The sequence below is a fragment of the Gavia stellata genome, chromosome 4, assembly GCF_030936135.1.
Source record: "Gavia stellata isolate bGavSte3 chromosome 4, bGavSte3.hap2, whole genome shotgun sequence".
NCBI classification, from domain to species: domain Eukaryota; kingdom Metazoa; phylum Chordata; class Aves; order Gaviiformes; family Gaviidae; genus Gavia; species Gavia stellata.
In genome coordinates this window covers 56,160,912-56,188,805 of record NC_082597.1, presented here as the reverse complement: position 1 = coordinate 56,188,805, position 27,894 = coordinate 56,160,912, and the positions used below count along the sequence as shown (strand labels likewise).

The window sequence follows — 27,894 nt, the reverse complement described above, 5'->3', positions numbered from 1 at the left end:
CTAATGAGTTTGTTTCAGAAGCAAAGCCCTTCCTGCGCAGTAAAGCCACTTGCGGGTGGGTGAACAAGACCATCTACAGAGAAATGCCTTGGACCAGCAACGCTGGCCAGCTCTGGCACACAGGCAAAGCCTTGAAGACACTCACATAAATTAAGTCATCCCGCCTACACTCGCATCACTCCCTGCCTCATTTTGCACGGCGTGGAAACATCCATCACTGGGAGCCCTGTCATCCCAAGTGACATGTGGTACTTCTGCAGCCACAGTGAGCTGAAGTGACGGTTGTCTGGGGCTGGAATGACAAGCTCATGGGGCTCCTCTAGACCAGTAGTCTCTGTTGCCTGCCCTTGGTCCTCCCTGACTTCAGTGATTGTAGGTCAGAGCTGACAGATTTTTTTCCCCTCTTCCCTCCCTCGCTCCCTGCTTGGGAAGACTGACTTGTTTCCTGTCCCCGGGGTACCCGGCTGTGGAGGGGATTCCCATGACTGCCAGTGGATGCCTGCCACCATGTGAAAGCGCCCAGAGGGAGGAGAAACCTGGATATTATGTCGTGCAGAAGATGGGGGGGCAGGACAGTGAATGGAGCAGATGCTAGATGTGCCTTGCTCCATTTGGCCCCAAGCCTCCTTTTATTGAGGTCAGTAGCAAAAATCAAGCTAATGGCAGCAGTGTGGGACTTGATCCTAATGTACCTCCCTGCTTCCCTCTCCATCTTTCTTTCCGCCACTTCTTTCTGCTATTCCAGCCACGTGTCCCCGGGAATCACCCATTCAGCAGCAAACCCGTCCTGGCGCAATGGCAGCCTTGCAAACAGCACAGCAGCCCCCACCATGCTCTGTCCTTGCCAGCCACATCTCCTCTGCCGCCTCCTGACAGTACGGCCGTGGCAGCCATTGGCAAGTCGGTGTAAGTCGGTGTGATCCATTTAGGCTTCCTCCAGTGCGTACAGGCGTAACTTGGGACTCCGCGCAAACAGGAAAGTGGAAAAGAGCAGTCATCCTAGAAGGCTGATCTTGCTCGAGGCAAAACCCAGTCCTCAGCCAGCTCACGTTCGTGCAAGGCTTTGCCTGCCCCAGGGATGGGCTCTGGGCATCTGCAGGGAGCAGCCAAAGCACTACAGCCCTGTTCCCCCCGCCCTCAGGCTCTCTCCTCACCGGCGCAGTTCTGGGTGGTTTTGGTGGTGACGAGGGCCGTGGCCCCCAGCTCGGTGGCGGGCAGCGGGAAGCTGTGTTTGCACTCCTCATGCTGAGGGTACACAGCAGAAAGCAGGATGATGTCACCGTCAGCATCGCCCTGGCAGCATGGCCTTCGCTTTGCCCCAGCTTTCCCAGATGGCCCTGGCATCTTCAGGCCTCCATTGAGATTCGGGCACGGGTCCAGGGCCAGGGTGGCATCTCCCTCCAGTGCAGCAGGGCCCTGGCAGCCCAGGCCAGGCAGGGGGCCAGCAGCATCCACATTTGCTGGGAGAGGGCAAGAAAAGGGGGTTATGGGGCTCACAAAGTGGGACCAGGTAGGTCCCGGGGAGAGGGTCGCATCCCTGGGGACACACAGAGGGGAGACAGGACTAGAGCAGAGCTCCTCCTGCTTACAACAGATGGGTTTTTTCCCCCCTAAAAAGCAATAGGGAAAGGCAGAAACTTGCACTTGCACTTTGAGCCCTCTCACAAAACCCTGCCGGAGGCAGAGCAGCCCGGCCCTTGGCAGCTCGCCCCCCCGACCGCCTCCCGCTTAAAAATAGACTTGTTTACACGCTTTGAACACAGGCGCGTGCCGCCAGCCCCAAGCCTTCTGCGACTTTCCACACATCCAGTGCCGCCGTGGTGGGCTTGCTGCGGTGCAGCCCAGGGGGACGGGAGGGACAGGGACCAGGGCACGTGGCAGGGCAGTAGCCGAGGGGTGCCTCTGACGCTCTCCATCATGGCTGGACCTCTCTTGCCACTGGATTTCTCCCTCCTCTTTTGTTCTTGGTATTTTTCCCAGGCGTGTGCGTCATGGGCTGTCACAGCCGCACTCAGTTTAGCGGAAAGGCCCCAGGTAATGTCCCCCTGGTCTGAGTCACCCGGCCGGCACCACCGGCAGAGTGCGGGCAAGCCGAGGCATGAGGACTGGCTGCCCCTGGCCCCGCTACCCCCAGCCCCGCTGCCCCCGGAGGGTGCCCTCCCAGGCAGTGGGGCGGTGGCGGATGCCAGCATACCCTGGAGCAGCCCCTCATTGGAGTCCTGGGGAACCATACCCCCTGCCCAGGGATGGGGAGGGGTGAAGCCAGGCGAGACCGTTTCCAAGCAGAGTGGCCAGGGTTGAGTCAGTGCCAGGGCAGGGGTCCCCAGGGGAGGAAATGGCCATCTGGCCCCTGGCTGACACCCCAACAAGATGGGCCATCATGGGGCACCATGGCCTCACCCCCCTGGAAACATCCCACCAGGAAAGACTCAGCCCCATCCCTTGCTCCCCAGCCCTATTTTTGGTGACCCTGTGTGGTGCTCCGGTGTCCTGCCAACAGGGCTGGCCCCGACACCGTCAGGGTCTTTGGGGCGCATGTTGGAGGGTGCCAGGTATTCCAAACGGCAATGCCATGCTGGGCAGTCAACGGGACCCCCATTTGCAGCCCTGCGGGGAGAGGCTCCCTCTGGAGCTGTTCCCAGATGTCCACTGCCATCCCCGCAGCCCCTGCTCCATCCATGGTCCTCCAGCTACTCGGGGAGATGGATAGGCAATTTGCTGGTGCTCTGTACATGTCTGCCATGGAGAGGGGACAGTGCCAGCGGGTGCTTTAAGCAAGCAAAGGCATGGGGAGACCCGGCAAAGGAAGGGACAGTTCAGTGGGGTCATGCTGGGAGCCAGGTGCAGGTGTGGGTTCTCAGGGGACACAGGACACCATCACTCAGAGGCGGCTCAGCTGCCCTGAAATGCTCCGGGGTGCCCATGACGAGGCGGAGGAGCCAGTCTCGACAAGGACATGCCTCAGGGGAGCCGGCGGCAAGCAATCCCATCTGCCCCAGGAGCCTTGGAATACTGTGATGGGGAGAGCAGGAGGTGCCCTACCTTCAGCCTCCTCATCCGCTGCCTTCCTCTTCCTCCTCTGCTTGCCCACCTTGCAGGCCAGGAAGCCCCAGAGGGCAGCCAGAGCCAGGATGAGCCCCACCACTGCCGGGACTCCGAAGATCAGGAGGGTGCTGGGCAGGTCCACCGAGGGGAGGGTGGGTGCCAGACCGGAGGTGGGCGCCGCACGGGCGGGCTCTGTTGTGGGGCGAGATGCCGGCAGCGTCAGGAGGGGGAGAGCTGGGGCGAGGGAAGGAGGGCAGCAGCGTTACCCACCCATCTGTCCAGCCTTGGGACTGCAGTGGTGGGGAAGGAGAGTGGCTCTTCACCGCTACCCACCCACCACCCGCAATGAACCGTCCCCCCGCCTGGTGGGACCCTCATCCCACCCACTGCTGTTCCTGGCTGGTGGGCTCTTCTCATGGTCACCCTGGGGCAGGCTGTGATCCCCACGTGGGGCTGGATCATCCCTCTTCTCCCCACACTGCGTTCCCCTTGCTGGAACTGGCTGCCCTCTTCCTCCCTCCTCCTCCTCCAGGTGAAGACAGTGCTCCTTACCCCATCGCCACCTCCATTGCCACCCACAGAAGGTCCCTTCCACCTGCCCACCCCCAGGGTGCCCCCAGCCCCCTTGGCTCGCCACCGTCCAGCCCCGGGGTGCTCAGTCCCTGGCTGCCCTCGTCCTCTTACTTGTGTTGTCCTTGAACAAGTCGGAGCACTTCACGCAGGACCTGGTCAGGAGGTCGAAGCACTGGGAGGAGAGGCAGGAGGGAGCGGCGACAGCTTTTCCTGACGAGGACATGGCGGAGTGGGAGTGAGAGCCCGGCTCCCACATGGCGCAGCGGTGAAGAGGCCACCGGGTGTGAAATCGCAGCGCCCCAGGACCCGTGGCAGAGGGAGATACAGTCTGTCAAGCTGCGTCGTCTCCCCTGGGGCTTGTGATCACTGTGCTTGCCCTGGGGCGGATCTTCACTGGGGAGGAGGAGAGTGAACACCCAAGCCCTAACCCTGTCTGCCCATGCAACAGGCCCTCAAACTACCCCTCTCCTCAAAAATACGCTTCTGAAATCCCCGCAGCCCCTGGCGTGCCCCAGTCACGCAGCACCCTGTGCCCAGCGGCACGGTGCCCCAGCCCGATGGTGTCACCTCCTCGGCCCTCACCCTTCCCCAGCCCACCCGTACATTGCCTCCAGCCCAGGCATGTCCCCCAGCCCGCACGCTCCCTTGCAGGTTGGTGAAAAGCCCCCTCAGCATCCTCCAGTGCCTACAGGAGGCTTTTCTGTGCCCAGATCTTTAGAAGACCCCCATCCCAGGGCCACAGATCCAGCTTGGATGGAAAATGCAGAGAAGGACTGGAGGAGAAAAGAGTGCAAGGGCACTGATGTTTCCCCTTTTAAAAGCTTCCACTGCCCCCAGGACAGTCTGTTAGTGATTGCTGTGAGGGCAGGCCAACTGGTGTGTGTTCTCCATCCCTACTAATGATGGTGCTCTCCATCACCTTGCTCTCTCCATCCCAGACCTAGACCTGTGGCAAGGATCCTCCCAGCCCCTTGTTGGCACCATGTCTCATTCTCCAGGGTTCAGATCTGGCTCTGCTCAGTAAATGCCCAGGGCATGGGCAAAGCAGGTCACACCAAGCAAGTCTGATCCCCATACCCTTGGAAGGGACTAAATAAACCCTTAATGGTTTCAGGTGTTCCTGATCAGGAGCAGGATAAACATCCTACCACCGGTACCCACACGTCAAAGCCCAATGCTTGAGATCTGAAGTGGGTAAGTGACAGATTTCAGTGCTGTAGGTGGCTTTTCTCCATCCTTACCAAACAAAACTCACAACCCCTTTTTCTTCACCCCATAGGAAAGAAAGGGACCAGCCACAGCTGCTGGTTTGCTCTCAGGTGAAGGAAGCAGCGTAGGAGGCCTGCCCTGTCCAGGAGAGCCCTAATAGGGCTTTACTGCCAGAGTCCCATCCTTGCAGCAGGTATGGCTTCTGGGCTCTTTCTAGTGAGGTCTCTGCCTCTTGCTGTGCTGGACTGAGGCTAGGAGGGAAGGGGTAGAAAAGCCAAAGGATGCTCTGGCTTGACGTGACAGAGAACCAGGTGTCCCCACTAGGCAACCGAGCTCCTCTGAGACAGGCCAGAGGACTTGGTCCCTGGATGTACCTGCCCCTCTCCAGTGGCTTTTGGGCAAGCTGAGCCCACAGCCTCTGCACCCCACCCTCTGAAGCCCTGGGTAGGATGCAGGCACCAGCTCCTTGCTCTGGGTCGCAGCCCAAGCACAGCTCTCCAGTACCCCATGCCCCACTGGGCAGGAGCTGCCCTATGGTGGGGCCCTCCTGACACCCCAGCTGCGTCTTCCTCCCTGCCAGCAGCATCCCCAGAGGGTGGCTTGCACCAGGGCAATGCTGAAGCGGCCCCAGCTCTGTCTCAGCCCTCCCCGCTGGGTACCGTGGGGCTCCGGGCAAGTGAAAGTCCCGACCAAAACTGGTTGCTGCCTGCCGGTTCCACGCCTGCCGTGATTTCACTTCCCTTTCCAGCCAGCATCCCCAGCCGCTCACTCCCTTGCCCCTCACACACGTGCACATGTGCACGCGTGCCTGGCTGCTGGGGAGCACCCTGCCTGGCTGCGCTGTGCCGATGGGGATGGCCGTGCCAAGCCCGGGGGGCTGCAGGCTTCTAGAAGGAGCTGTGAGAGCCCGGCCGCCATTCCTGCGCCTGTGATTCAGTTATTCCCCCTCTGTCTTAGTCAAAGTAAAACTCCCAGAGTGAGCAGGGGCACGCCAAGCACTTCCCTCTCTCAGCGCGGCCCAAAGCCACGACCGGCACGGCCAGCTCAACACCCTCCGCCTCGATGCTTGTGCTGAACAGGCTGTGCTAGCCCCTGAACAGGTACCTGCCGGGGGAGGACATCTCTCCGTATCCCACCTCACCTGCTCCCTGCCTCTCATGCACCCCTGGCAAGGAATGAGGCTGTGGTGCAAGCATGGGAGCAGGAGGGGCATACGTCCAGCCGCAGGGTGCACCAGGAGCATCTCCAAGGGGTGAGAAAGCCACAGCAGGGAGGGCTGAGCGTTCAGCAGAAAAGCTCAGGCTCACTCCAGGCCACATCTGAGGTCCACAGCGGAGAGCCCGCAGGAGGAGAGGGCACCTGGAGCGCTCACTGTCCCTGGCAGGCAGCTCGCAGAAGGATAAGGGCAGGGACTAGGGAGCAGAGACCATCTTGCCTTGTAGTCTGGTGGGCCTGGTGCCATGCACGGAGGCAGAGGACTCCCACAAAACAGCCAGTGCTCTGTCAGGACACCTGCCCCTGAAACAGCTCTGCTCCAAAGGCTTTGCTGTTCCTCTTGCCCTGGGGTGTTTCCACCTGCTGGTCTCCTTTTCCCAAAGGGGGATGCTTGTCCGTCATCCCCCTCTCACCCTCCTCCCTGAAATCCCCCCGCTGTGCTTCTCCCGCTTCAGTCGTCTCTTGGTGACCCTCAGCCCTTATTCCCATGGGTCCCACTGTAGCAGTTGCCCTGCCCCTCTCCCCCCACTTCTTGGCTTAATGCAGGGGTGGGGAAATGGGTCCTGGCATCTGCTGTACCACGCTTACAGATCAACTCTGTGACCCCTCCAGCCAGATATATGCACCAGGGAAAGCCCAAAGCGAGGTAGCTACATGTTGCTTTTGACACAGAGGGTGAGGTTTACAATAGAGCTCAGGACCCGATGATTCATTCCTGTTTTGGTACCTGGAGTGAAAACCTGAAGCTGCAAATGCATGGTGGGGAGACCGGGGACAGCAGCCGTGATGTCCTCCTGCAGATAAAGTGCTCCCAGGTCCTGTTGCGTGGAAGGATGTTGCAGCCTCATCACTGCGATTGATCCTACCCTATTCCCTCCCATTTTCTAATCCCTCTATCCCCCTCTACAGCTCTTTAACGCTCCCTTCCTGGCCCACCTGCTTCCTCCTGGGCTAAGAAAACAATGTTTGAATTCATACATGATAACGCTTTCTCATGGAGAAAATCACCACTGACTTCCCCAGCGGCACTTGCACATGGGCCTGCTCACCAGCACGGCCCAGGCTACCCAGCTGGCTCCGGGCATCAGCTGTCCCCCTCTTCATCTCCCCCATCTTTGCCTCCCCTGCCCTTCATAATGGCTGTTGATGGGTTTTGGAGCAGCAAAAGTTAAAGCTTCGTGAGTAGTTTGAACTGCTTGCATCTAAGAACTGAATACAGTTGATAATAGCACAAATGCATAACTAAAGAGCAGAAAAAATGACTCACATCTACCTAAGTGCTTTTATTAAACAAATAAACCAGCAAAGATATCAAACGAGGTATTTAAAAATTATGTCTTAATCCTGCAGTTGGAGAGCTGGATTTCCAGCGCCATTTGCTCTAACCCCACACTAGGAGGGCTGACTTTGGCTGAGGTCAGCTGCTGGGATCCCCATGGTGGACGGGGCAGCACTGGTGACCCGGGAGCGGGGAGGGATGGCGGTGTTCTGTGAGTGGTTGTGCACACATGAGTGACTGGACTCATGTGAGCAGTTCCTCTGGTGTCAGGGTTGGGTGAAGTGACTCACAAACGCGCTTGCAGAACCGCCCATAGCAGAAAATATCCACTGAAAGTTCACCTTGTGCTTGTGCGCACCGGAAACCCAAAGGCTTGTCAATCAGAGAAGCCACGAGGTGTTTATCGAGCAGACCCAGTTACCTCGGGACAAACCTCTGACAGGATGCACCCAGCACCCTGGGAATGCCTCGGCACAGCCCAACATCTGCCCTGTATCCAGATGGTGCCGCTGGAAGGCTTTGGCTGGAGCCAGCCCCAAAGCACATTTGGCACTTCAACCCTGCACCCCTTCCCAGCGCCCCTGTGCTGGCTGGTGGGAAGCACCCCGCCCTGAAAGATCCCACTATGGCTCTCAGGAGCCGTTTTTTGAGGGCTTCATCACAAACCTCCTCCACAGGATCCACCAGGATGCCCTAGCATGGCCCAGCCCCTCCTTTGCACTGCCTTCTCAAAGCCAGCCGGGCTTAGTGACAAAATCTGGGAAGATTTTAGGAACAGGGTGAGAAACCAAAAGCTTCAAGAGATTCACCAACACCCTAAACCCCAGACTCCTCTGTAGGTGCTCTGCTTCTTACCAAGGGTTTTGTGGCACTGTCCGTCACCTGCACAGTCACCTGCACAGTCACCTGCACAGGGAGTTCAGTGTGGGGCAGTGCCCCAGTGGCATCGGCTCTGCTGAAAATTGTCTCCCTTCTCCTTGTTTACATGCTCCTAGAGCTATGCTTGTCCATGAGCGTAAGGAAAAACAAGCAGGTGTCCTTGACTCCCTCTGCAATGGGACTTGGACCCCTCCAGGGGTGGTGCTGAGCACCCAAATTAGGCTTCTACAGTGGGCTGCCCTTTGAAGATGCGTCTAGGGTTACAGAGCAGTGGGTTGGCACTGCCTGGGCTCAAGCTCCTTCTGCCCATTCCCCCTCCCTGCCCCAGAGAGCTCAGGAGGGACAGAGCAGCATGGGGGACAAGGGGGAAATCTCCCCTCCCCAATCCTGCCTTGGGGGAGCTGAGCCCTTGACCTCCCCTCCCAGGAGCAGGCAGTGGGGGGAGCGAGGATTGTTTCCAGCTGGTGTACTGGCTGCTCTTGCCATTCTGCAGAGCGCGGTGGGACCCTCCTAGCAAGGTTTGGGTCCCCGGACGCTGCCCGGGCTCTCACAAGTGCCCTCACATCATGAGTAACACACTGTTATCGGAGCCCGGCTCTTCTGCCTGGATGTCCCTGCAAACAAATGGTGAGCAAATCCCCCTGCCCGCTCTGCCTGCAGCAGGCATACTGCCCCCATCTCCATCCAGAAGATGGGTGGGAGCTCGCACCATCTTCCTTGGGTGAGTGGGAGGAGGCCAAGTGCCGCCCCCAGCTTCGCCTGCGGCCAGTTTGGGAGTGTTCATGTGCCCTAGGCAGGGCTGGGCCGCACCTCCAACACCAAAACAGAAACCAATGGCTGAGGACGATGTGCTGCCACAATACAAACCTCCAAGCAGGTGGGTTCAGCCAGTTCAGGCATGCGTACGCTGGGGCTGAAACCACCCTGGCACACCACACCGAGCGCAGAAACCTCCCCGCCACTTGCAGCAGGGAGCTTCACCGCTGTGCTCGCAGGGCACGGAGGTCTCCAGCAGACAACTCCAGAGCCAAAAGTCAAAGCCCACTGAAGGCGAGGGGCTGTCTCCCTTTGAGTCCCCCCCTTTGCTCCAGCAGCAAGGGACAGGAAACTGATTGGGTCAGCCTGGAAGTCAAAACTAAACTAAGCAGCCCCAACTGCATTTTGCATAGCTTTGTTATAATGAACTGCTTGCAGGAGAGCTGCAGCTCTGGCTCACGCATGGGAATGGTTTGGTGAATACATTTGAACAAGAAGGCAACCTGAGAAAACAGGAAGGTGCTTGCAAGCGATTCCAACACAGAAGAAATTATGTTTGTCCTGATTGCACTCATTTGTTGCAAATTACTGTGCTGCCTGGCATCCAACCACCCTTCTTCCCTGTACACAAATAACACCTCACCGCCCCCCACGACTGCAGCCCAGCCCCAGCACAGCTGCTCCGCAGTCACGCTTCTCAGCACTGGCTACAGGAGCCATCCTAATGGAGATGCTAAAAACCAGCAGCATGCCTGGATAACTTAAAGCACAGCTCAAACAGGGAACAGAATGCACCAACCCCCCCCCCCCCAAAACTCCTGTGGCACCTGCAGATTGCAGCAGTCTAAGCAGGAGTAAGGGTACAAGAGCCTGCGTGGTTTCCAGTACTAACCACTGCTCCAGAAACGAGTCCCTGAGCTAGCCTTTGTGGCTGCCCTGCAGCCTCCCACCACCCCGGGCCCGGGCAGTAGTGGTAGGTGCAAGGCCAGCCTCCCTCACCCCTGCCGCTGGGGAGCTCTGACTTTTCTGTTTGTCACTACCGGACAATGCCCCTCAAGTGGCTGAGCCAAGGGAGTACAGGGATTTTGACTGTAGGCTGCTTGGCTGGTCAAATGCCAAACTCAAGCTGGTTTCAGCCCCAGAGCATTGAGAAGGACTGCAGTGCTACAGGAGGAACAAGTGGCACGTGTCTGGACATGAGCACAGCCCCAATCCAGGATGAGAAGCAAGGAAGCGCATTTCCGCTGAGCCGAAGCAGGCCCTGCGGCCGGCTGGCTGCCTCCAGCAGCGAGCTCATCACTGCCGTGCTGTCAGCTGCGAGGCTCCAGCTGACAGTCTCCCCTCTCCTCCCTCTCCAGCCGAAGCACCTCTGTGCCGACAGCGTTTCGTTCGTCTGCAGTGGCATTGCCACGCTTGCCAGTACGTCCACACCATTCTCCTGCTTCTCATGGACCTTTGGGTACCAGCCTGGTGTAAAAAGGCCAGCTTAAATGCAGAGTAACATTATGAATTTCAATGGCTGTGTTAAGGATGTGATGTAGGAGAGTGCTGACAGGAGGATTTGGCCAGTGACCCTCCTTTCCTGGATGGCATCTGGGCACAATGCCTCAGTCATCCTGCCAAAGCCCAGAGAAGCAAAAGGGGAGCGGTGCATTGGGTGGGGAAGGAGAGGAAGGGAAGGGTGATGGGTTGCTGCGGATGCAGAGCTGGGGAGGTGGAGAGGGACTGCTAGCAGACCTGTGCCATGCTCACCCCCTGGCCTCCAAAGGACCTGTAGGCAAAGTCCATCAATTTCCTTTCAAAGGGAGGGTCCTCCACACAGCTCGCAGCGGCTTCCCCTGTAACAGTCCCACTGACTTCTGAGGCTTTGGGGCTTTAAAGGCTCTGGCTGGAAGAAGGATGAGTTGCTGGGGAAGGGAGATGCTGGGGGGGTGAATATTACTGCTGAGGCAGATGCACATAATCCCCCTTCCCAGACCCCTTTCCCCATTTCCCATCTCAGCGAGAGCACCCGTAGGGGAGGTCCTGCCCTCTGCCACAGTCCAGCGGGGAGGCTGCCTGTCTGCCCTCAGGTAACATCTCCTGGCCAGCACAGCTCCCTGGCTCGAACTTGCCCCCCTTCACACTGCACCCACAGCGCTTCGGAGGATGCAGGCTGGCTTCCAAGGGACCGTGTGGCAACATAGCATCTCCCATCACCCAACCTAAAAACGCACATTAGAGGCTGAGGGCAGATACAGCTTTATACCCCCTAATAATCTTGTCTCTAAGCTAGATAACTAGGACCGTAAATCCCTGGTGATAATCACAGACACCATGCCTGCAAGCTCTCCCCCAGACCATTCATTTGGCTTGATGATGCTTTAAAGAGACATCTAATGAGGATAATCTGATTCAAATCCCCTCTGCTTTTGGGCAGCAGAGTCAGTCCCCCTCAAACTCCTTCTTCCTCCATGACTGTCTTTATTTCCCCTTCTCATATGAATCACTCTGGGGTTTCCTTCGCTTTTTGCATTACTGTTTTGATTCTTTGATATGACCACTGCAATCAAGATTCACTCCCTTTAGAACCTAATTAGCATGAAATCAGACTTGCTTTTTACTCATAGCCTCGTAATAGGATGCTGGCCTATACTTCAGCTCTCACTTTGGGTACAGGGAACATTACAGCCTGCTTAAAAAATTCCCTCTTTACCTGATTCAATCAGAACCACTTACGGGAGATCCGCACACATTTCAAGCTTGGCAAGAGAGTCAAGCTTTGGGAAAGGGGGGAAGGTCTCAATCACACTCGGCTTTCAGTGCAGAGCAGATGGCAAGCATACCAACTATATAATTTATAGGACACCATCACTACGTATTAGTCCCATGCAGTGGCTGAGCTCAGCCAAACCACAGCTCATGCAAACCCAGAGGGGACTCACGCAGGTGATGCTCCATGTGCAACCTGGGCAAGAGGGAAGAACCAGGTCCTGGATAAAGCACACGCTTCACGTTTCATGTCCTTCGTAACACAGAGCAGATGACGTGGTGCAGCAGCTCTTGCCCCGAAGGGGTTTTCTCTTCCCTGCGGGCCGGGCAAACACTTCCCAGCCTGCAAACTTGTGCTTGAACTAGGTCAGTATTATGCAACATCTGCGCACAAGCAACTCCCCTTTCCTTCCCCAGGAGCAGCTCATGCAGCAGCACAATGGATGCCAGGGCAGCTCAAGGCCAGGTGCTGGGGTTTCTTTGCACTTCTTGTGGGCTGCTGTGCCACTCTGGCACAGCCTGGCATGCAGCTTGCTGGGAGTCACAAAGCCCGAGAGGGACATGCACCACTACCACAGCTCTATTTCCACAGTGCTTAAGTGTCCCTGCCCCTGCCTTCCACCCAGACACACACAATTGTAGATGCCAGGGAGGCGTGAAGGACCTGTAGGTGTGAACAGGAGGGAGAATTTCTCAGGATGGCCAAGTCGGGTTATAACAAAGGAGCAGCAGGATGAAAAGGATCAAAAGGGAAGACCAGGTAGTAAAACCACTCACCGCAAAGCAAGGTGAAGGCAGCCCCAACTCTAAGGTAGGAGAGCTGTCAGCCTTCTGCAGGGCTAAAAAGGAGCCCTGGAGACAAGTGTGCAAGACCAAGCCTTTACAGGTGCCCAGTGTGCAGGCACAGAGCGACATTGCTCTATCCCAGGGCTTCCTCAGCTCTAATGCCTTTGATCCTCTGCTGCTCAGTGTAACAGCACAAGGCACCAAGTCACCCCTCAGTCCCATGGGGGAATGAGGATTAATTAATTGATGCTGGCACATTGCTTTGAAGAGAGGTGCTCCACTGCAGCACAAGCCACAGGTTGTTACGTACTGAGCTGAGTCAAACGCAGCCCTGGCTTTACATCTGTCATCTCTGGAAGAGCAAGAAAAGGAAACACAGCAGTGAGGGGGGGGGAAGAATGCTCACACTGGGGTGATGCCAACACTGCTGTCAAACCTAGGACAGCGGCCAGCACAATGTTCAGTAGAGCTTTGAGCTGACCAGTGCAGACAGCAATAGTGCTTCAAGGATGGCAGACCCTCAGCAAACACCTGAGGTGTTTCACCAACCTGAGTCCTGCGATGACATAGCCAGCAGGGCGGGAACAAGGCAGGCCCAGCTGCAGCATGGCACTGTCACCCTGTCACCACAGGGTGGGCATACAATGGGACCGGAAAGCTTCCACGGGAAGACAGGAAAGGAAAATACTCCATACTGCCAAAAAACAGGTGAAGCCTCCTTAGCATGTTTAAGGCTAGCTGGGCTTTTTAGGTCTTTCCAAGTGCTCGCCAGTGTGCCTCTGCCTCTCTCCTGCATGCAGACCACTCTAGAGCACAGGTGCTTCAGCTGGCCCTGGAACAGCTTGTTGTAGTGCAGAGAGGGTGGCAGGACCCAAAGGACAGAGCAGCCTTTGTGCACTGGGGCCAGGTTTCCCAAGGGGAAGTGGCTTTTTTCTTTGTTTTTGTCCTCACCCCACCTCGGTACTCCTTCCCGTGACGCAGAGAGCCCCCGGGGCTCTCGTGCCCAGCCGGCAGCTGCACCTGGGCCTGCAGCGGGGAGACAGCCTGCACATATGTAAAACACAGGCTCTCTTTCACACACCGCTGACTTCCCTCGGCAAAGAAGGCAGCAGGGCGGGGGGACGGGCGCAGTGCCTTTCCTGCCTCCCCACAGAACACCCCACAGAACACAGCGAGCTTGAGGGATGTCAGCATCACAGCACATGTCAGCTCCCGCACAAGGAGCCCGTGGCAAGGAAACTGTGGCCCAGCACGGGCCAGGAGCCCACGCTACTCAGCTGCCGAGGAGTCTGAGCAAGTTGCATCACTCCCGAGTCCCCTGTGTCCAACCTCTCTTGTGCACCAGTTCTTCACATCCAAGGCAGCCCCTCCTGCACAGAACCAACCAAGGGGATGCCATCCTGCCTAGCATTGCCACGCGGTATTAATATTTAACAGTGAGGAAGAGATCCAGAGACTTTGCTTTCTCCCACCGGCCAATTCAAGGATAATCAAACTGTGAGGGGAATTTCAGCGTTTCAGAGGGTGGTTTTGTTCCAGTTCACAACAAAACCCAACCGTGCTGCAATGCCTTATGAGAAGGATTGCAGCCCAGTTTTAAGCAGCCTCCCTGCCTGCCTGCAGCAGAGTCAGGCAGGTAAGCAGCACAAAATGCAGCTGATTGTGGGAAGTGCCAGCAGGCAGGTCCCACCAAAACCTCCTCCCCCAGAATGTAGGTAAAAATCAAACTCTGCTAATTAGGAAAAAATGGCTTCTTCTGAATGTTTCCACCCAATTCCAGATTTGTGGCCCCAAAGCAACATCAATTCACCCTCATCACACCCCTCCAGCGGAGGCAGCTCCTGCTGTAGAGGCAGAGCAAGCGAGGCACAGTGAATTTTAATACACGTGCCCAGAGTCATGCAAGAAATCAGCCACAGAGGCAAAACAAGCCCAGCATTTCTGGCTCCCAGATCTGGGCTGTGCCAGCTATTGCTTTCTCTTGCATATAAATCACTTTTCCCCACCAGTGAAGGACAGCTGGTCACTGAATGGAAAGTGGCAGTTGTTCAGCAGCCCACAGCAATACTGCACACCAGCTTAGGGTGGGAAGTGGAGAACACTCTGTGCAGAGGCGACTGACTGCCAGGGGACCTGGGCCAGCTGAATGGAGCAGCTAGAGTTCGGCCAGAGCAAAGCCCAGTGCTCCTGCAAAATCAAGACAAATTAAAAACCCCACAGAAGAAAGAGAGTCTCCCTTGCTTTTGCCAGCAGAGCAGGTACCTCTGCCATGGCTCTGCAGGTCAGCTCCAGGCAGACCTGAAGAGCCTGAGCAGAGGAATCCCTTCTTGTCCACCGCTGCTGTCAACAGTGGTCATGATGAAAGCTACCAAGCAGCTCTTAACAGTGTGACCACAGCTGCTGAGCACCACGGCTGACCTAACCTAGCCAGCCCCTTCAAACTACAGGTCTTGGCAAGCAGAGATGTTCAGTTTTAACCAGTCCGCAAAGCAAATATTAGAGGTGGCCTTGAATCTAAAGCTCCACCACCAGTTTCAAGGTTTGGAGGGACAGGTAAATCCCCAGGGCTGGATTTATCTCTGACCTTTGTTCCAGAACAGAAAGCTCTTTTACTATAGGACCTGTACCAGTACACAGAGTATCTCTCCTGTTAGTACAGACCAAGCAGATCATGTCTTACCACACTTAAAAGTTGGTCTGATTTAACTGCTGGTGTGGCAAAGCCAGAAAAAAACCCCCAAACCCACAACCCAAAAACCAGAAAGACTTCCCTTGGAAAACCTGGGCTAAGAGAGAGCTATAATCCCAACAGGTAATGCTAACCAAGCTGATACGTGCTAAAGTCTCCCACAGAGTGCCTCCATGAGCAGCTCGGCTAACAGGCTGAGGATACAAAATCTTCTTCAAGTGTCTGGACTGAAGGCAAAATCCTGTGGGTCAAACTGCCGTAGCAGAAGAGACCCTATTACAGCCTCATTCAGTTCCACCTGAAAAAAAAGCACTGCATGACCAAAGCTTACACCAGGGCAACTGGCACAAGGTCTTCTCTATTAATTACACTGCTTTTACACTAATTTTGCTGACACAGCTGACAAACAAAAACACATTGACAAACTGAAACAGTCAAACCAGCAACACTAGTGGGTACTTTTGCCATAGAGAGGGGGATTTGTCTTTGTAAATCTCCACAGGGATAGGGAACTGAGGCAACAGAGAAAGGAAGAGAAAGCAAGTAACTCCAAAATATTTCTGTTAGTTTAGATTTCAGCCAGCTTGGCAAGCTCTTTCGTGATGTTTATACACAACAGAACCTGAGTCACTAGCCTTAATTCAGCTTCAGGCTTCCCATGCCTCTGATCCCAGTCCAAGTACTACTTTCACAAGACCTTTATCAAACATTAGCCCTGGCTACTCCATCCAGATGAAAGATATCCTCAGCTGCCTTGTCTTCTCTGGTAGGGGCAGTGTTATGGCCTGTCTAAACTAATAGCTGACAGTTCCTAGAGGTATTTACATAGTTGAAGCTGTAGCTTTAGATGCGTCCCAACTACTTTCGGTTGTAAAACATGATGGACCTGAGACACAGTGTCATATTCTTAGATACGCTCCACTTCCCCTGCCAGTTCTAGTAAAGACTTTTTCCTAAGAGTAAGAAAAATATTTGCCCCAAGGTGAAGTAAGATGCTGCTCTTAAGGAACTAGATTTTATTTTGTACCAGCTGGGATTCAGCCACCTGTAGGAAGTACAAACAGCATCTTCTTTGAAAGTAGTAGAAGAAATACTGCATCTGAAACATAGCAGTGGAAAAAAACCCTATGTTTGAAGGTGCAGAAATGGACAGTAGCACGTGTGGGTTGCTACAAAGCATTCTGGGTGAACCAAAGGAAGTTTCATTTTCACCAGTTAAGAAAGCACAGCGAAATTACTCTTGAGGCCGAAGGGATTTTGCCCAAGTCCAATAGTTATTAGAGGCAACTGGAGAGCGCCAGGGGAGACAGAAGAGTCTCCTTACTGTGCAGCAGTTGCTGAGGTCACAAAAGACTGGCTCATTTCATGCCGCAGCCCTTCCTTCCCTCCCCCAGACTGCACCTGCACATCGAGAGCAAATCGAAACCAGTCTATTCTAAACCATGGTCTCATTTATTTTGAGGCACCCAAAGCGAGAGCGAGGCTGAGACAGCACAACCAACAGAGAAACTTGTTTCTCAGCTTGATTGCCCCTCTCTGGTGGCAAAGTCCTGGCTAGTACCTTCAGGATCACAAAGCTAGCTGAAAGTAGGGCATGCCCATTAAGCTTCCAATCCTTCTTACACAGCCACAAGAGTTTGCACACGTCTTTCTCCTTTGGGTTTTAGCCAGAGCCTAGCCATTTTGGGCACCATAACACAGCTGAATGGTTTAGCTCCTTTTGTTCCAGCTGACAAACAACCTAGCCCTCCCCCAACAGCAACAATACAACTGGAGCTAGGATTTGTGTGTCCTCTGAGCAAGGATACAGGCTTTGCGCCTTGCTGAGCTGTCTTTGCAAGGACTGCCAACACTCACAGCTGATTAAGCCTGCAGTGCTTGCTTTCTGCTTTTTCCTCCTCAGACAGATGTCAGAAACAAACTAGGCAAAATAGCACACGCAGCTAGAGCTCTGCACCTAGGAACATTAAAGCAGACTATTAGGGATTAAATAAAGAGGGGAGCTTAACACATTCTCTCTAGGCTTCATTTCTACCTGGCATGCAATTCTGGGTAAGAAACATTCCAGCATATCAAAAAACACTGTATTCTGGAAGGTGGCTCAACTCTGTATGCAGGAAGGATCGTATTTGGAGAGCTTTTGCTACCACCACATGGCTGAAACCATGACTGCAGCCCACCAACTAACTGGAAGTTCAACTGCCAGCAGGGACCAGCCTCGCTGCCAGGGCAAACTGGGGAAAGTGCTCATAGGTTTTAAAGCCCGTGCCACATACCTAAACAAAGAGCGTACAACTAATTATTAAATATTATACATTTTATTAACTTAGAACTCCAAAACGCACTACTGACTTGCAGTAAGAAAAAGGCATGAATTACCACTGATAAAAACCTGTTAGTTAAGGGATTATACACAGCATACGCCTAACTTGCAAGAGACAACATGTGTTTTCTGTATGTTGCTGTAGTCCAGTCTGCTGCATTTCCATCTCTGGTCAGCCCCAGAAGCTGGGTTGCTAGGGTCATCCTGGGCTTGATAGACTAGGGTTGCTTGTTATCCTGGGCTTGACAGATAGGGCCTTTTTCTTTAAAGATCTAAAAGAAAGCTAAAGTGCTAGATTATCTTCTTTAGTCCCTTCCTCCGCAATTAGGTATCAGGCATGGAAATACTAAGCCCTTCACTGGCCAGATGCTTACACAGCTGGACCGTTAACTGCCAATTGCAGTCTATCTAGAAGCTGCAGGACAGCCCTCCTTCCCCATTATTCTCTTGGTGGGGAGACAAAACCTGGCAGCGAGGTTTCACATTAGTCCAAGGTGCTATATTTCAACTGAAAGGAAGCAGGAGCCTGCTGCCTCTTCTCTAGTACTTTGGGGACACTGAAACTAAGATACTCAACCATGACATGCAGCATTTGGCATAGTGGCCTGTTCTTCTGATAGTCTCTCAGTAAACCACATAGCTCCTGGCCACTGGCAAACTAGGTGAAACTCAAACTTGATCATGAAACGTGATTCAGATGTAATAATGGATAGAAATCCCCAATTCAAACTGCCCTCCCCCCAGCACCTATACGTTATCCACTGAACACAAATCAAGCTTTTCTTGAGAGATTAGCAACTAGGAACAGCTCTGGATGAGTGGTCATGACAAGTCAGGCAAAAAAGCTTCCCAATGTGATTCCAACTGCAGCAGCTTGAATGCCTGAAGTGAAAAAACTGATGAATGTGGCTGAATTCTCACAATGAGAAAGCTAGTCATCAGCAGAGTTCCTCATTAGCGAGCCAAAGCACAAGGCAGAAACTCCTGGTATATGACCAGCACAGATCTGTAACATCCGGACAAGTCGCTGAGCAGTGGCAACTCGTATCCCTTCCAACTGGAAACAAAATGGAGAAACTATTTAATCAATAGAAAAGAAGAAAAGTGGTGCTAAGCTGTGATAAAAGAAAGAACCGGAGCAGGCATTAAGTATGGTTCAGAGCAGCTAGCTACAGAAAACTCCAAACAGCCCCATTTACTCCCCATATGTTAGGGAAGGTACAGCATTGTCAGCTGAAAACCTTGAAAGGCTTGCCAAAGGCACAGATATTACCTGCTGGTAGGGAAGCAGTTTCTGAGGGTGGAATGATGAGTACACGGAAAAGTGAAGTGTGCTATCGCTGAATGCCAAACTCTCCCTCCAGTTTTTCAGACCAAGCAGGTAATTGGAAAGAGTGGCATATCAGATGGCAAAACAGTCTGTGAAGCAACAAAGCCTGGCTAACAGGAAGCATTATGTGGGCAAGAGAGTCACATGGCAAATAACAGCTCGGGGTGCCCAGGAAGAGAAAAATGCCTCAAGGAACAAGTGTATCAAGACTTTCCATATCAGAGAAGTCTTTGTTAATTTAGACTTGGCTTCCTGAGGCTTTGAAGTAGCACAGGAAAGAGCAGGTAATCTAGAAGACTCATTTCAAGGACAGTCAAACTCCTGTACCTCTACTGTTCTTGTAGAAAGAGTCTGGTCTCTAACACTTACGCAAGACAGTAGCGTATGTACATATCTTTATTGCTAATGTAATGATGTTCTTAAGGATTGGAGAACAATGGAATTCACAAATCTCTTCAGACACCAAATAAGCACCTTACCTCCAGCTCACAGAACAGTACAGGACTGCAGTAGACTTCTCCCAGTTTCCAGATGGCATTCATCTCTACGCTGCAGTAATTCACCCTGCCAACTACAGAAAAAGTTTTCCTAAATTACAAGCCTCATAATCAAGATTCAGTGAAGAAAAGTACTGGGAAATTCCACATCCACAAAACAATCCAGAGCTAATTTTGAGAGCACCATAGAAGGCAAGGCAACAGTGAGCAGTACAAACAGAATGGTACAAGATTCGCAACGGAATTAGCACAGAAGTTGTTCATAATACTGACAGCAGGAATAGTATCGCCACATTACTGAGTACTGTAACATTAACTTTTTGGATAAAGGATCAGTATACTATCAGCAGGGGCAGACTCTTCTACTTATTAATCAGAAGCCCTCCTGGCTCATGTGGTATCACGTGGTGATGTCTCCAAGCTTTTCACTCCATCAGGAGTGCCACAGCACAAGACAATGCCAATACTCTTTTCCACCCCAGAATTAGGCCTCCTGACCCCCAAATTCCAGGGACACAGCACCTCTGTTCCAACACAGAGCAGTATAGGCTGGCCCCTCAGAGCTGAAGTAGGGAGGGTATGCAGGAAAGTGCCCTCTCTGCTTTTGGGGGGCGGGAGGTGGGGGGCAGGGAGACAGATTAAAGGCACAACAGAGCCAGACAGCACACAGCAGGGATACCAGTCTTGTATTAAAACTATACTTAATAGTTTAGTAGCTCATCCATTTAGATTCATTTTATTACCACAGTATCATATGCTCCTCACTGCTCATTAAGATTATCATTAAGACAGATCTGCAAGAGCAGATAGAACAGACTTCTACAGTGCCACAGGAAAAAAAATAAAACTCAGTAACATAAATCATATGCAGGAATTAGGGACAGAGAATAGAGGTCTGACTGGCAAAAACAAAAAGGAGAGAGCAAGCGAGCATGAGAGAAGAGAATCATGTTTTATCTAAGAAAACAATAAAAAAGGCAGATGAGTTCAGATATAATTTAAACAAAACTTTTGACAAAGCCACTGGTTTCCTTTGTTTTGTTTCAAGTTAAGTCACTGCCCTGTTTTAAGAAAAGTGACAGTGAGTTGTGCTGCTCAAAGAGGAGGAAGAGGGCAGATGCCATACATACCCCCAGTGACAAGAAAGCATACTTTCCCCAGGAAGAAGGTGGCATCCACATGAGCTAGGGAAGCTTCAACATTCTTCAAGCTGTCAGAAAAGCATAAACAAACCAGTTGGACAGCGAGGCAGAACCAGTGCAGCAAAAGGACAAAAGGAATAACTTTTAGAAGCACAATTAGAAAACCAATGATGTTAACATCTGCTGACCTGTGAGCTGGCAGTTATGCTCTACACTAAAAGCACGGCATCAGAGACCTCTGTAACACCCACAGCTGTTTAATAATCCGTAACATATCCTTTCTACCAAAGATTCAACACTTAGACTTAGTTTGAACGGTGTCCTCCATGATTTGCGGACACTAAGCATCCGAATTCATTAACATCCAATGAGACTTCAGCACTACTTTGGCTCTTTCAGAAGAGCTAGCCCACACATTTCTGCAGCACCATCTGTGCTGTAAGTATGTAGCTGGGCTTGTCATTTTTGGTAAATGAGAGCCCAGGATCATCAGTCGTAAGTTAAGTAAGTAATAAAATGCTGACTTCTGTGCCTTAGCAAATCTTTACTTATGGCCTGGGGACGCAAATATAATTTCTACAAAGTTGAGAGAAAAGGGATCAATCCCTGCAGACCTTTCTCTTTTGCCTAGAGGTATCTGTAGTGCTGATCCCACTTGACCAGCAGTATCAGTGAACCAGGGACACAGATGCAGCAACTGGCTGGTTATTAGGTAGCACTGCCCAGCAGGCATCAGCCATCTGCATATTACAGAACTTAACAGCACCACCATCGTTTCCATCTAATTTTACAGAAAGCATCTTTCCAAAGCTCAGTTCATATCATCCCATCTCCAGATCCAGGAATAAATTCTGCCTTCTCTGCTGTGGCAACTTAGTGCACAACAGGCGTGTTATTGGACAGAGCGGTTCAGTCCTAATTTGTTGCTGGAGGCCAGAAAACCACTGTACGTATTACTGAGCTCTCCCACCACAGCAAGTCTTGGGTTTGAAATCCACTATTCAGCAGTTCTGACACAGTAAAAATGTAGATTTAGCCATCAATCCAAGAAAGAATATCAGTTTCCCCTCTCATATTTTTGCCCTTCTTTTACCTGTATTTGCTCTTGATGTCAATCATAAATGCAATCAGATCTATCCTGGGCCGAAGGTGATCCCTCTCTGAAGGTAAGGGGAGGGATGTAGCAAGGTGACTGAAAGATAATAAATTTGCCAGTTTAACCAAATAGCTTGGCAAGACAATATCCACTTAACCATAACCACATAACCATTGCAGTTCACCATGTATCAAGTTAACAGGAAGCCCACTAATTACTAAATACGTAGGCACTGAAGAGACACTGTGATTCTTTAAGTGGTATTCTCATATCTTTAGCCTACTCATAGTTGCTGACAGCCACAATGATACCTGCTAGACAAGGTTGTTTATAATGGGAAGCTTACTAGAGCATAGTAGGACTCACAGAAACGTTTTCTCAGCACTGATCTGTATGGCAGTCGTTTTATTTCATTGTTAAGAAGAGTCCTTTCTAATAAAGTGAACCCCAATGCTTTACTGGTGTATTTTGCTGCCAAGTTTCAATTAAAATGCATCAGTGCTTTCCTGTCACATTCCAGAGATACTGTTCATATGCTCACACAGGAGAGGCTACCTTCTCAGGTGTCCATGTTACAGAAAGGTGTGTTGTATTCGCAAAACTTTAAACCAGGAATTTATCACTAGCATAGCTTTATAGATGAAGTTATAACTCAGAAAGAGCTTCTATTATATCATTACCCCCCCTTTTTATCCCTTTCACTGGGTCAGGAGTTACTAGGTTAGTTTAGGTGTCCTACACAATACCACCACTGCTGATACAGCTGTTGGAAGAATTACAGGGTAGAGATTTTTTGTCTCTTCCCACTAAATAAAAAAAAGCTTCACTAGTGCATATCTGGGCCTTCCACAGGGAAGAATATTATCAGCACCATATTTTTGGAAGATCACTTGAAAGGTAGATTGGACAAACAAAACTCCCAGAATTTCAGTCTCTCTCACAATCCACTTCCTCTCTGGAAGCCAAGAGAGAACCACTGATTTTGGTCTCCTTGGGGAATATTACTTGTAGTAATTAAATCTTAAGGACTTAACTGTTTTCCCCAACAGCCACAGACCATGGTACACATTCCCTTCTATTAGTCATATGCAGTTTGTAGTTTTGTCTGCCAGTCTCCAAATAAAGGTGTTTTGTTTCCTATAAATAAGGAAGGTATGATTTAACAAAAACATTCTGAAACTAACACAAAATATGAGCTAAGTGTGCTTGAAAGACACATTGCAACACAAACAAGCTTATAAATTTAAAGGTGAAATTTAGGGAGAAGCTGTGGCAAGAGGAAAGTATCAGATCTCATTGTCTGGGGAAAAAAAACCAACCAACGAACCAAACCAAAAACCCTCCATGATTTGGAATTCTACTATATTGTGCTGGTTTTGGCTGGGATAAAGTTAATTTTCTTCACAGTAGCTAGTATAGGGCTGTGTTTTGGATTTGTACTAAAACCAGTATTGATACACAGGGATGTTTTAGTTACTGCTGAGCAGTGCTTACACAGAGTCAAGGCCTTTTCTGCTTCTCACACTGCCCCACCAGTGAGTAGGCTGGGGGTGCACAAGAAGTTGGGAGGGGACACAGTCGGGACAGCTGACCCCAACTGACCAAAGGGATATTCCATACCATATGATGTCATGCTCAGTATATAAACTAGGGGGAAAGCTGGCTGGGGGACCTCTGCTTGGGCTGGACATCGGTTGGAGGGTGGTGAGCAATTGTTTTCATTTGCATCACTTGCCTTTCTTCTTTGTTGTTGTTTTCATTACAACTTTTATTATAATTATTATTATTTTATTTCATTTCACTTATTAAACTGTTCTTATCTCAACCCATGAGCTTTCTTGCTTTTACTTTTCCTATTCTCTCCCCCATCCCACCGGGGCAGGAGGGGAGTGAGCGAGCGGCTGTGTGGTGCTTAGTTGCCAACTGGGCTTAAACCACGACATATATTTAAACCAACATCACTAGATGATGTCAGCAGCCTCCAGATATGCACTGCAGAAGCCTTTTTTTTTTTTTCTCCTAATGGCAAGAGACACAAAAACCCCAGCCCTGCAATTCTTCTCCCAACAGCTGTATTTGGCAGGTAGACTTGCCAGACAAGATACCGTATTTCTTTGTAATGTGTATAAGCCCAAAGCAACACAGCGGGGAAAAAAAACTGTCACAGACTTCTGGTTCCCCTAGTGATACTAGCGCAGGGACTTATCTTGCTCTGTAGTAGAGCCCAAGTTCCCATGCCTTTGAGTAGTTACCCAGCTGTAGTACCAGTAGCCATAACTGTAGTACCAGTTATGGCACTCCACAGGTCAGCAGAGGCTGCAGGATTTGCACAGAAAATTGGGTAATTAATTTACAATTAGTTAGCACAGACATTCAAGATGCCACGATCAGAGCAGTACAGTTGCTCTAACTGGCTAGTAGAACATTAGCTTGGGTTTGCCTTTACTGCCTAGCCTTGGATTGCAGCAGCAAAATAACACAAACACCTTCTGAAGAACTGACTAAACTCATTTGGTCTTGGCAACAGAGCTGTCAAGAACATTATATTGTAAAAAGTTAGTTAATCAAGCTTTTAAGACAGGACTTGTCAGACAGCTAAAGTTAAAATTCCAAATGCATCTTAATAGCTTGAGGAGGAAAAGCACACGCATGCATGCAAAGCAGAAAACGGCTATTAAGAGCACCAAAAGTAATGGACATCTTTCAGGAAAACTTGTTTGCTTTCGAGTAGTTGCAAGCATTGTACTTGCCCAGTTTGTCCCAGGCTGTTTAATCCCTGTATATGCCTGTGCTCCTCTCATACCCTCGCAATTTATTAATCAAACATCTGTACAACATCCAAAGCATGTGCATAGTGAACGCGATGAATGTGAGAATTATTTCCACCCCCATTTCTAGCCATGCCCAAACCGCTTGCCCTGAAGCCAGAGCGGTTTGCCTTCTGCAGATGCCAGCCACACCTGTGCAGCAGTGAACTCTAGCGTTCAGAAGAGCAAGTTCTTTCTTTGAAACGAACGCCCTGCAGTTCCAACTACCGCCCCTGGGGCAGAAGCTGTATTTATAAGCAATTTCGGTGCGTGTATTTCTGAAGCAGACTTTTCGTGAATTCGCATCACTGCCGCTGCTTTGGCTCCATCTCTTGGACAAGGCGGCAGAGGGCCCCCGTACAATCCCGCTACGGGCCTGCGGCGGGGGCCGCAGGCGTCATCCCCCTCCCCACCACTCACATACTGATCTTGAAGTTCTTCTTCTCTCGGAGGATCGCCTCCGCCAGCTTCTGCTGGAGGCCTTCGTCCGAACCCACCAGCTGCGCGGACAGGAGGGAAAAGCACGGTCAGAGGCCGCCCCGGAGGCGGCGCCCAGCCGGGGGCAGCCCCGCGACCCGGGGGTCGCTCCCCGCCACCGCGCCGGGGGCCACCGTGCCGGGGGGCGGGGCCACCCAGGGGCTACATTTGCATACCGCAGCGCGGCGGTCTATCCCCGCGGGGGGCGGGGCCGGCACGACCGTTGCCGCTAAGGCGCGACCGTTGCTCCTGAAGCGCGGCCCGGGGCGGCGCAGGGTGCGGGACAGGCGGGCGCCGACCGCAGGGGGGGACCCCGGGAGGGGATGGCGGGGGCAGGCTGCGGCGTCGCCGGACCTACCAGGAAGACGGCGGAGTTGAGCGCCGGGAGCTTATCGAAGGGCCGCACCACCGCCATCCCCGCAGGAGACAGCGCCGCCCGCCCGCCGGAATTCAAATCGCCGCCAGGCCCCGCGTCGTGCCGACGTAGTGCGTCGGGCTCGGGGCCTGAGGGGAGGGGCGAGGCTGCCGGCGCGCGTGCGCATTGGGCCCGTCGGGGGGCGGGCGGCGGGAAGGGGCTTCCGGGGCCTGCAGTCATGCGCAGGGGTGTTCCGGCCACAGCGGGGCTCCTCCGGCGGGTGTGCGCGGGGCTCTGTCACCCTCCGAGCGTTCGGGTACCACGCGGCTGACTAATCACTAACAACCACGCTATCGATTGCTAATCACAGTAAGGCTCTGCAAAGCAACTGTATTCCTGCGGCATCCAGATGTCCCGGGGGTCAGTCGTGCTGGAGGCGCTTACTGGTGCCAGACGATGCTCGAGGGTTTCAAAGACGTGCTGGCCTCACTTGGCTGTCCAGGGGTATCATGGACAGCCCTAAGCTCCCGAGAAGCAAAGTCCTTATTTCCAGGGCCAGGCTGTCCCGCTGGTCCTTGCGATGGGCTGGTGTCCATTAGTTTGCTCAAGCCTGAACAATAACTAAGTCTTCAGTAAAATTCCACTACCTCCTTACATCGTGGTGTACAATGTGAACTAATATATGTTAACAAAGTTAATACACTTTCATACTATAAAGGCTGCTTGATTTAATAGCTAGGGAAGGGAATTTCCCTAACTGTACAGCAGCAGCACCAGGCTTTGCACACTGAATTATTCTGTTCAAGGTTTTGCAGCAGCTCCAACAGCCCCGACCTCCATCCTGTCCCTTACTGGGCACCTTCCCCCTCGTCTCCCTGGCTGGCTGGCCTCTGCCCAGCCTGGCGCTCCTCTGCCCGGGATACAGGCAGGAAGGAGCCCATGCAGAAGCACTGCAGTTATGGGTGTAGGCTGAGCTTTCCTCACTCCAAGGTCAGAGCTGGAGGGTGACGTGCAGTGATGTAAAGCCCTCAGAGGTCCAGTGTCCCTCGGTGGCCTGTGGTCTGCCTTGCTGCATCTCTTGCTCTTTGCCTCATCCCCAGGTTTGACTCCAGCTCAGTGTGGAGGAGGGTTCAGGACCCCCTCAGCTGCCTGCTGGGGCTGGCTCTCCCTGCCCCTTCAACCAGGACACCTCCAAAAGGCAGGAGACATGCCAGGGGGAGGAAGAAGGCCACAGGAGGACAAAGACTCTGCAGCAAGCCAGAGAGGGGAGGCGGGTGGGGGGGTGGGGGGGGTGTTCATGTAAGCTGACATCACATGGCTGCCGTGGCTTTTTTGATCTTGACAAAGGCAGACGGTTCCGCTCGTTGCCAGCATGAGACATATTACAGGTGAAGCAGAAGAGGTTACAGGATATTTCTGGTTGTTGTTGAGTTCGGCGGGGGGAAGGGAGGACGAATCCAGGGCAGACATGTCCTAAAGATGGGAGGCGGGCAGATGCGATGAATAACAAGAGCCAGCTCCCAGGTCGGGGGGGCATAGAGAACAATTTGGACAACACTGTTTTTGAGCTGCTGAGGATGTAGAAATATGCTAAAAGCTGCAGCACCCACCTAAAAGGTGTTTCTCCTCTTTCATCCCCCTGCTACTCCCTATTGCCTGCTCTCCCACCCTGCAGAAGGACCTGGATGGCTTCAGTGTCCAGTCGGGGACATGCTCGCTGTCCCCTCTGTCACTGCAGGCTTCTGGTGACACTGCTGCCTGTTGAGTGTAATAAATAAAAACCTAAGGAATTTGTTCTCAAACCGGCAGAAAGGGGGAAAGATCCCCCCCTTCCTTCTGCCTTTGTTACATCTTTTGTTTAAAGTCACTGTTGTGACCTGATAAGTTGACAAATTACCCAACGGTTGCGACATCCTGCGGGATCAACAAGCTCGACTGCTTCCTGCTTCATGCTGGGCCAATCCGCAACGCGGAGGAAGACTACGGCCTTCATCCTCACGACCACCAGAGGGGCCAGGACGACCCCCTCGCAACAACAGGCGCAGCCGCAGACAAATACCAGGATGTGCCACGCAGACCCGGAGCTACTAGGCTATAAGAAGGAACTCTGGGGGATGAGGCGCGTGCCGTTGGTGGAGCAGGAGACCCCCCGGCCGCCCAGCGCTGTTTTGCCTGCTTACCTGCTTGCTGGAATAAATTTGGTTTTTGTAAGAACAAACGGCCATTAGTCTTTTATGAAAATTCCACCCCATACTCTTGATAAATTCTAACGAACAACAATTTGGTGCCGTGACTCGGATACAGATCAATTTGGTCAGCGATCCGAGCTCGGGGGGGGGGGCGCCCCATCTTCGGATGGCCCTCGGGTGACCGATCCCTCGTCCAAATCCTGTACGTCCGAACCCTAAATTCGGGTAAGCAGGCAAAAGAATCCGCGGCACCCCATAATTTTTGTGCACGAAGATCCGAACGAAGGCTCAGGATTGAGTAAGTATTGCGTGGTGCCGTTCGGTCAGGGTGGGTGTCCCGAGGTGCGACTGACTGAGACGTCCACCGGACTTAGTAGTCCGCCGGGCGAAGCAAGTGCGGACCCTCTTGTAGTGCGGTTCCTATTGCCTGCGGGGACGTGGGCCACGAACGAGGGGAGCGGGTGTTTCAAGGCCTAGGGAAAAGCCAAGGGGCCAG

The 27,894-nt window shown here is 52.6% G+C and overlaps 2 protein-coding genes across 3 annotated transcripts; both read right to left on the bottom strand.

The window, feature by feature from the left end:
- Positions 1-1,137: 1,137 nt before the first annotated feature.
- Positions 1,138-3,874, bottom strand: TNFRSF13C (TNF receptor superfamily member 13C). The gene is made up of 3 exons (XM_059817334.1): positions 3,735-3,874; positions 3,043-3,245; positions 1,138-1,460 (listed from the first exon to the last, which is right to left on the bottom strand). The coding sequence occupies exons 1-3, from the start codon at positions 3,872-3,874 to the stop codon at positions 1,138-1,140; spliced, it is 666 nt and encodes a 221-aa protein (XP_059673317.1).
- A 13,620-nt stretch (positions 3,875-17,494) lies between these two features.
- On the bottom strand, positions 17,495-25,287 carry CENPM (centromere protein M). 2 transcript variants are annotated; one of them, XM_059816919.1, is made up of 6 exons: positions 25,213-25,287; positions 24,798-24,877; positions 21,568-21,666; positions 20,463-20,542; positions 19,315-19,406; positions 17,495-18,562 (listed from the first exon to the last, which is right to left on the bottom strand). In XM_059816919.1, the coding sequence occupies exons 1-6, from the start codon at positions 25,267-25,269 to the stop codon at positions 18,437-18,439; spliced, it is 534 nt and encodes a 177-aa protein (XP_059672902.1). In that variant the 5' UTR covers positions 25,270-25,287; the 3' UTR covers positions 17,495-18,436. The 2 variants fall into 2 exon arrangements, with proteins under 2 accessions (XP_059672902.1, XP_059672903.1); XM_059816920.1 differs by lacking the exon at positions 21,568-21,666.
- Between the last annotated feature and the right edge of the window lie 2,607 nt (positions 25,288-27,894).

Excerpts from the sequence above, each read along its gene's own strand:
- TNFRSF13C (XM_059817334.1), bottom strand. The coding sequence starts at position 3,874 with ATGTGGGAGCCGGGCTCTCACTCCCACTCCGCCATGTCCTCGTCAGGA. Across the intron at positions 3,246-3,734 it reads TCCGACTTGTTCAAGGACAA|CACAACAGAGCCCGCCCGTG; the intron begins CACAAGTAAGAG and ends GGCATCTCGCCC. Across the intron at positions 1,461-3,042 it reads AGCGGATGAGGAGGCTGAAG|CAAATGTGGATGCTGCTGGC; the intron begins GTAGGGCACCTC and ends GCCCTCTCCCAG.
- CENPM (XM_059816919.1), bottom strand. The coding sequence starts at position 25,269 with ATGGCGGTGGTGCGGCCCTTCGATAAGCTCCCGGCGCTCAACTCCGCC. Across the intron at positions 20,543-21,567 it reads GACATCAAGAGCAAATACAG|CTTGAAGAATGTTGAAGCTT; the intron begins GTAAAAGAAGGG and ends CTTTTCTGACAG. Across the intron at positions 18,563-19,314 it reads TACTGTTCTGTGAGCTGGAG|TTGGAAGGGATACGAGTTGC; the intron begins GTAAGGTGCTTA and ends TTTTGTTTCCAG.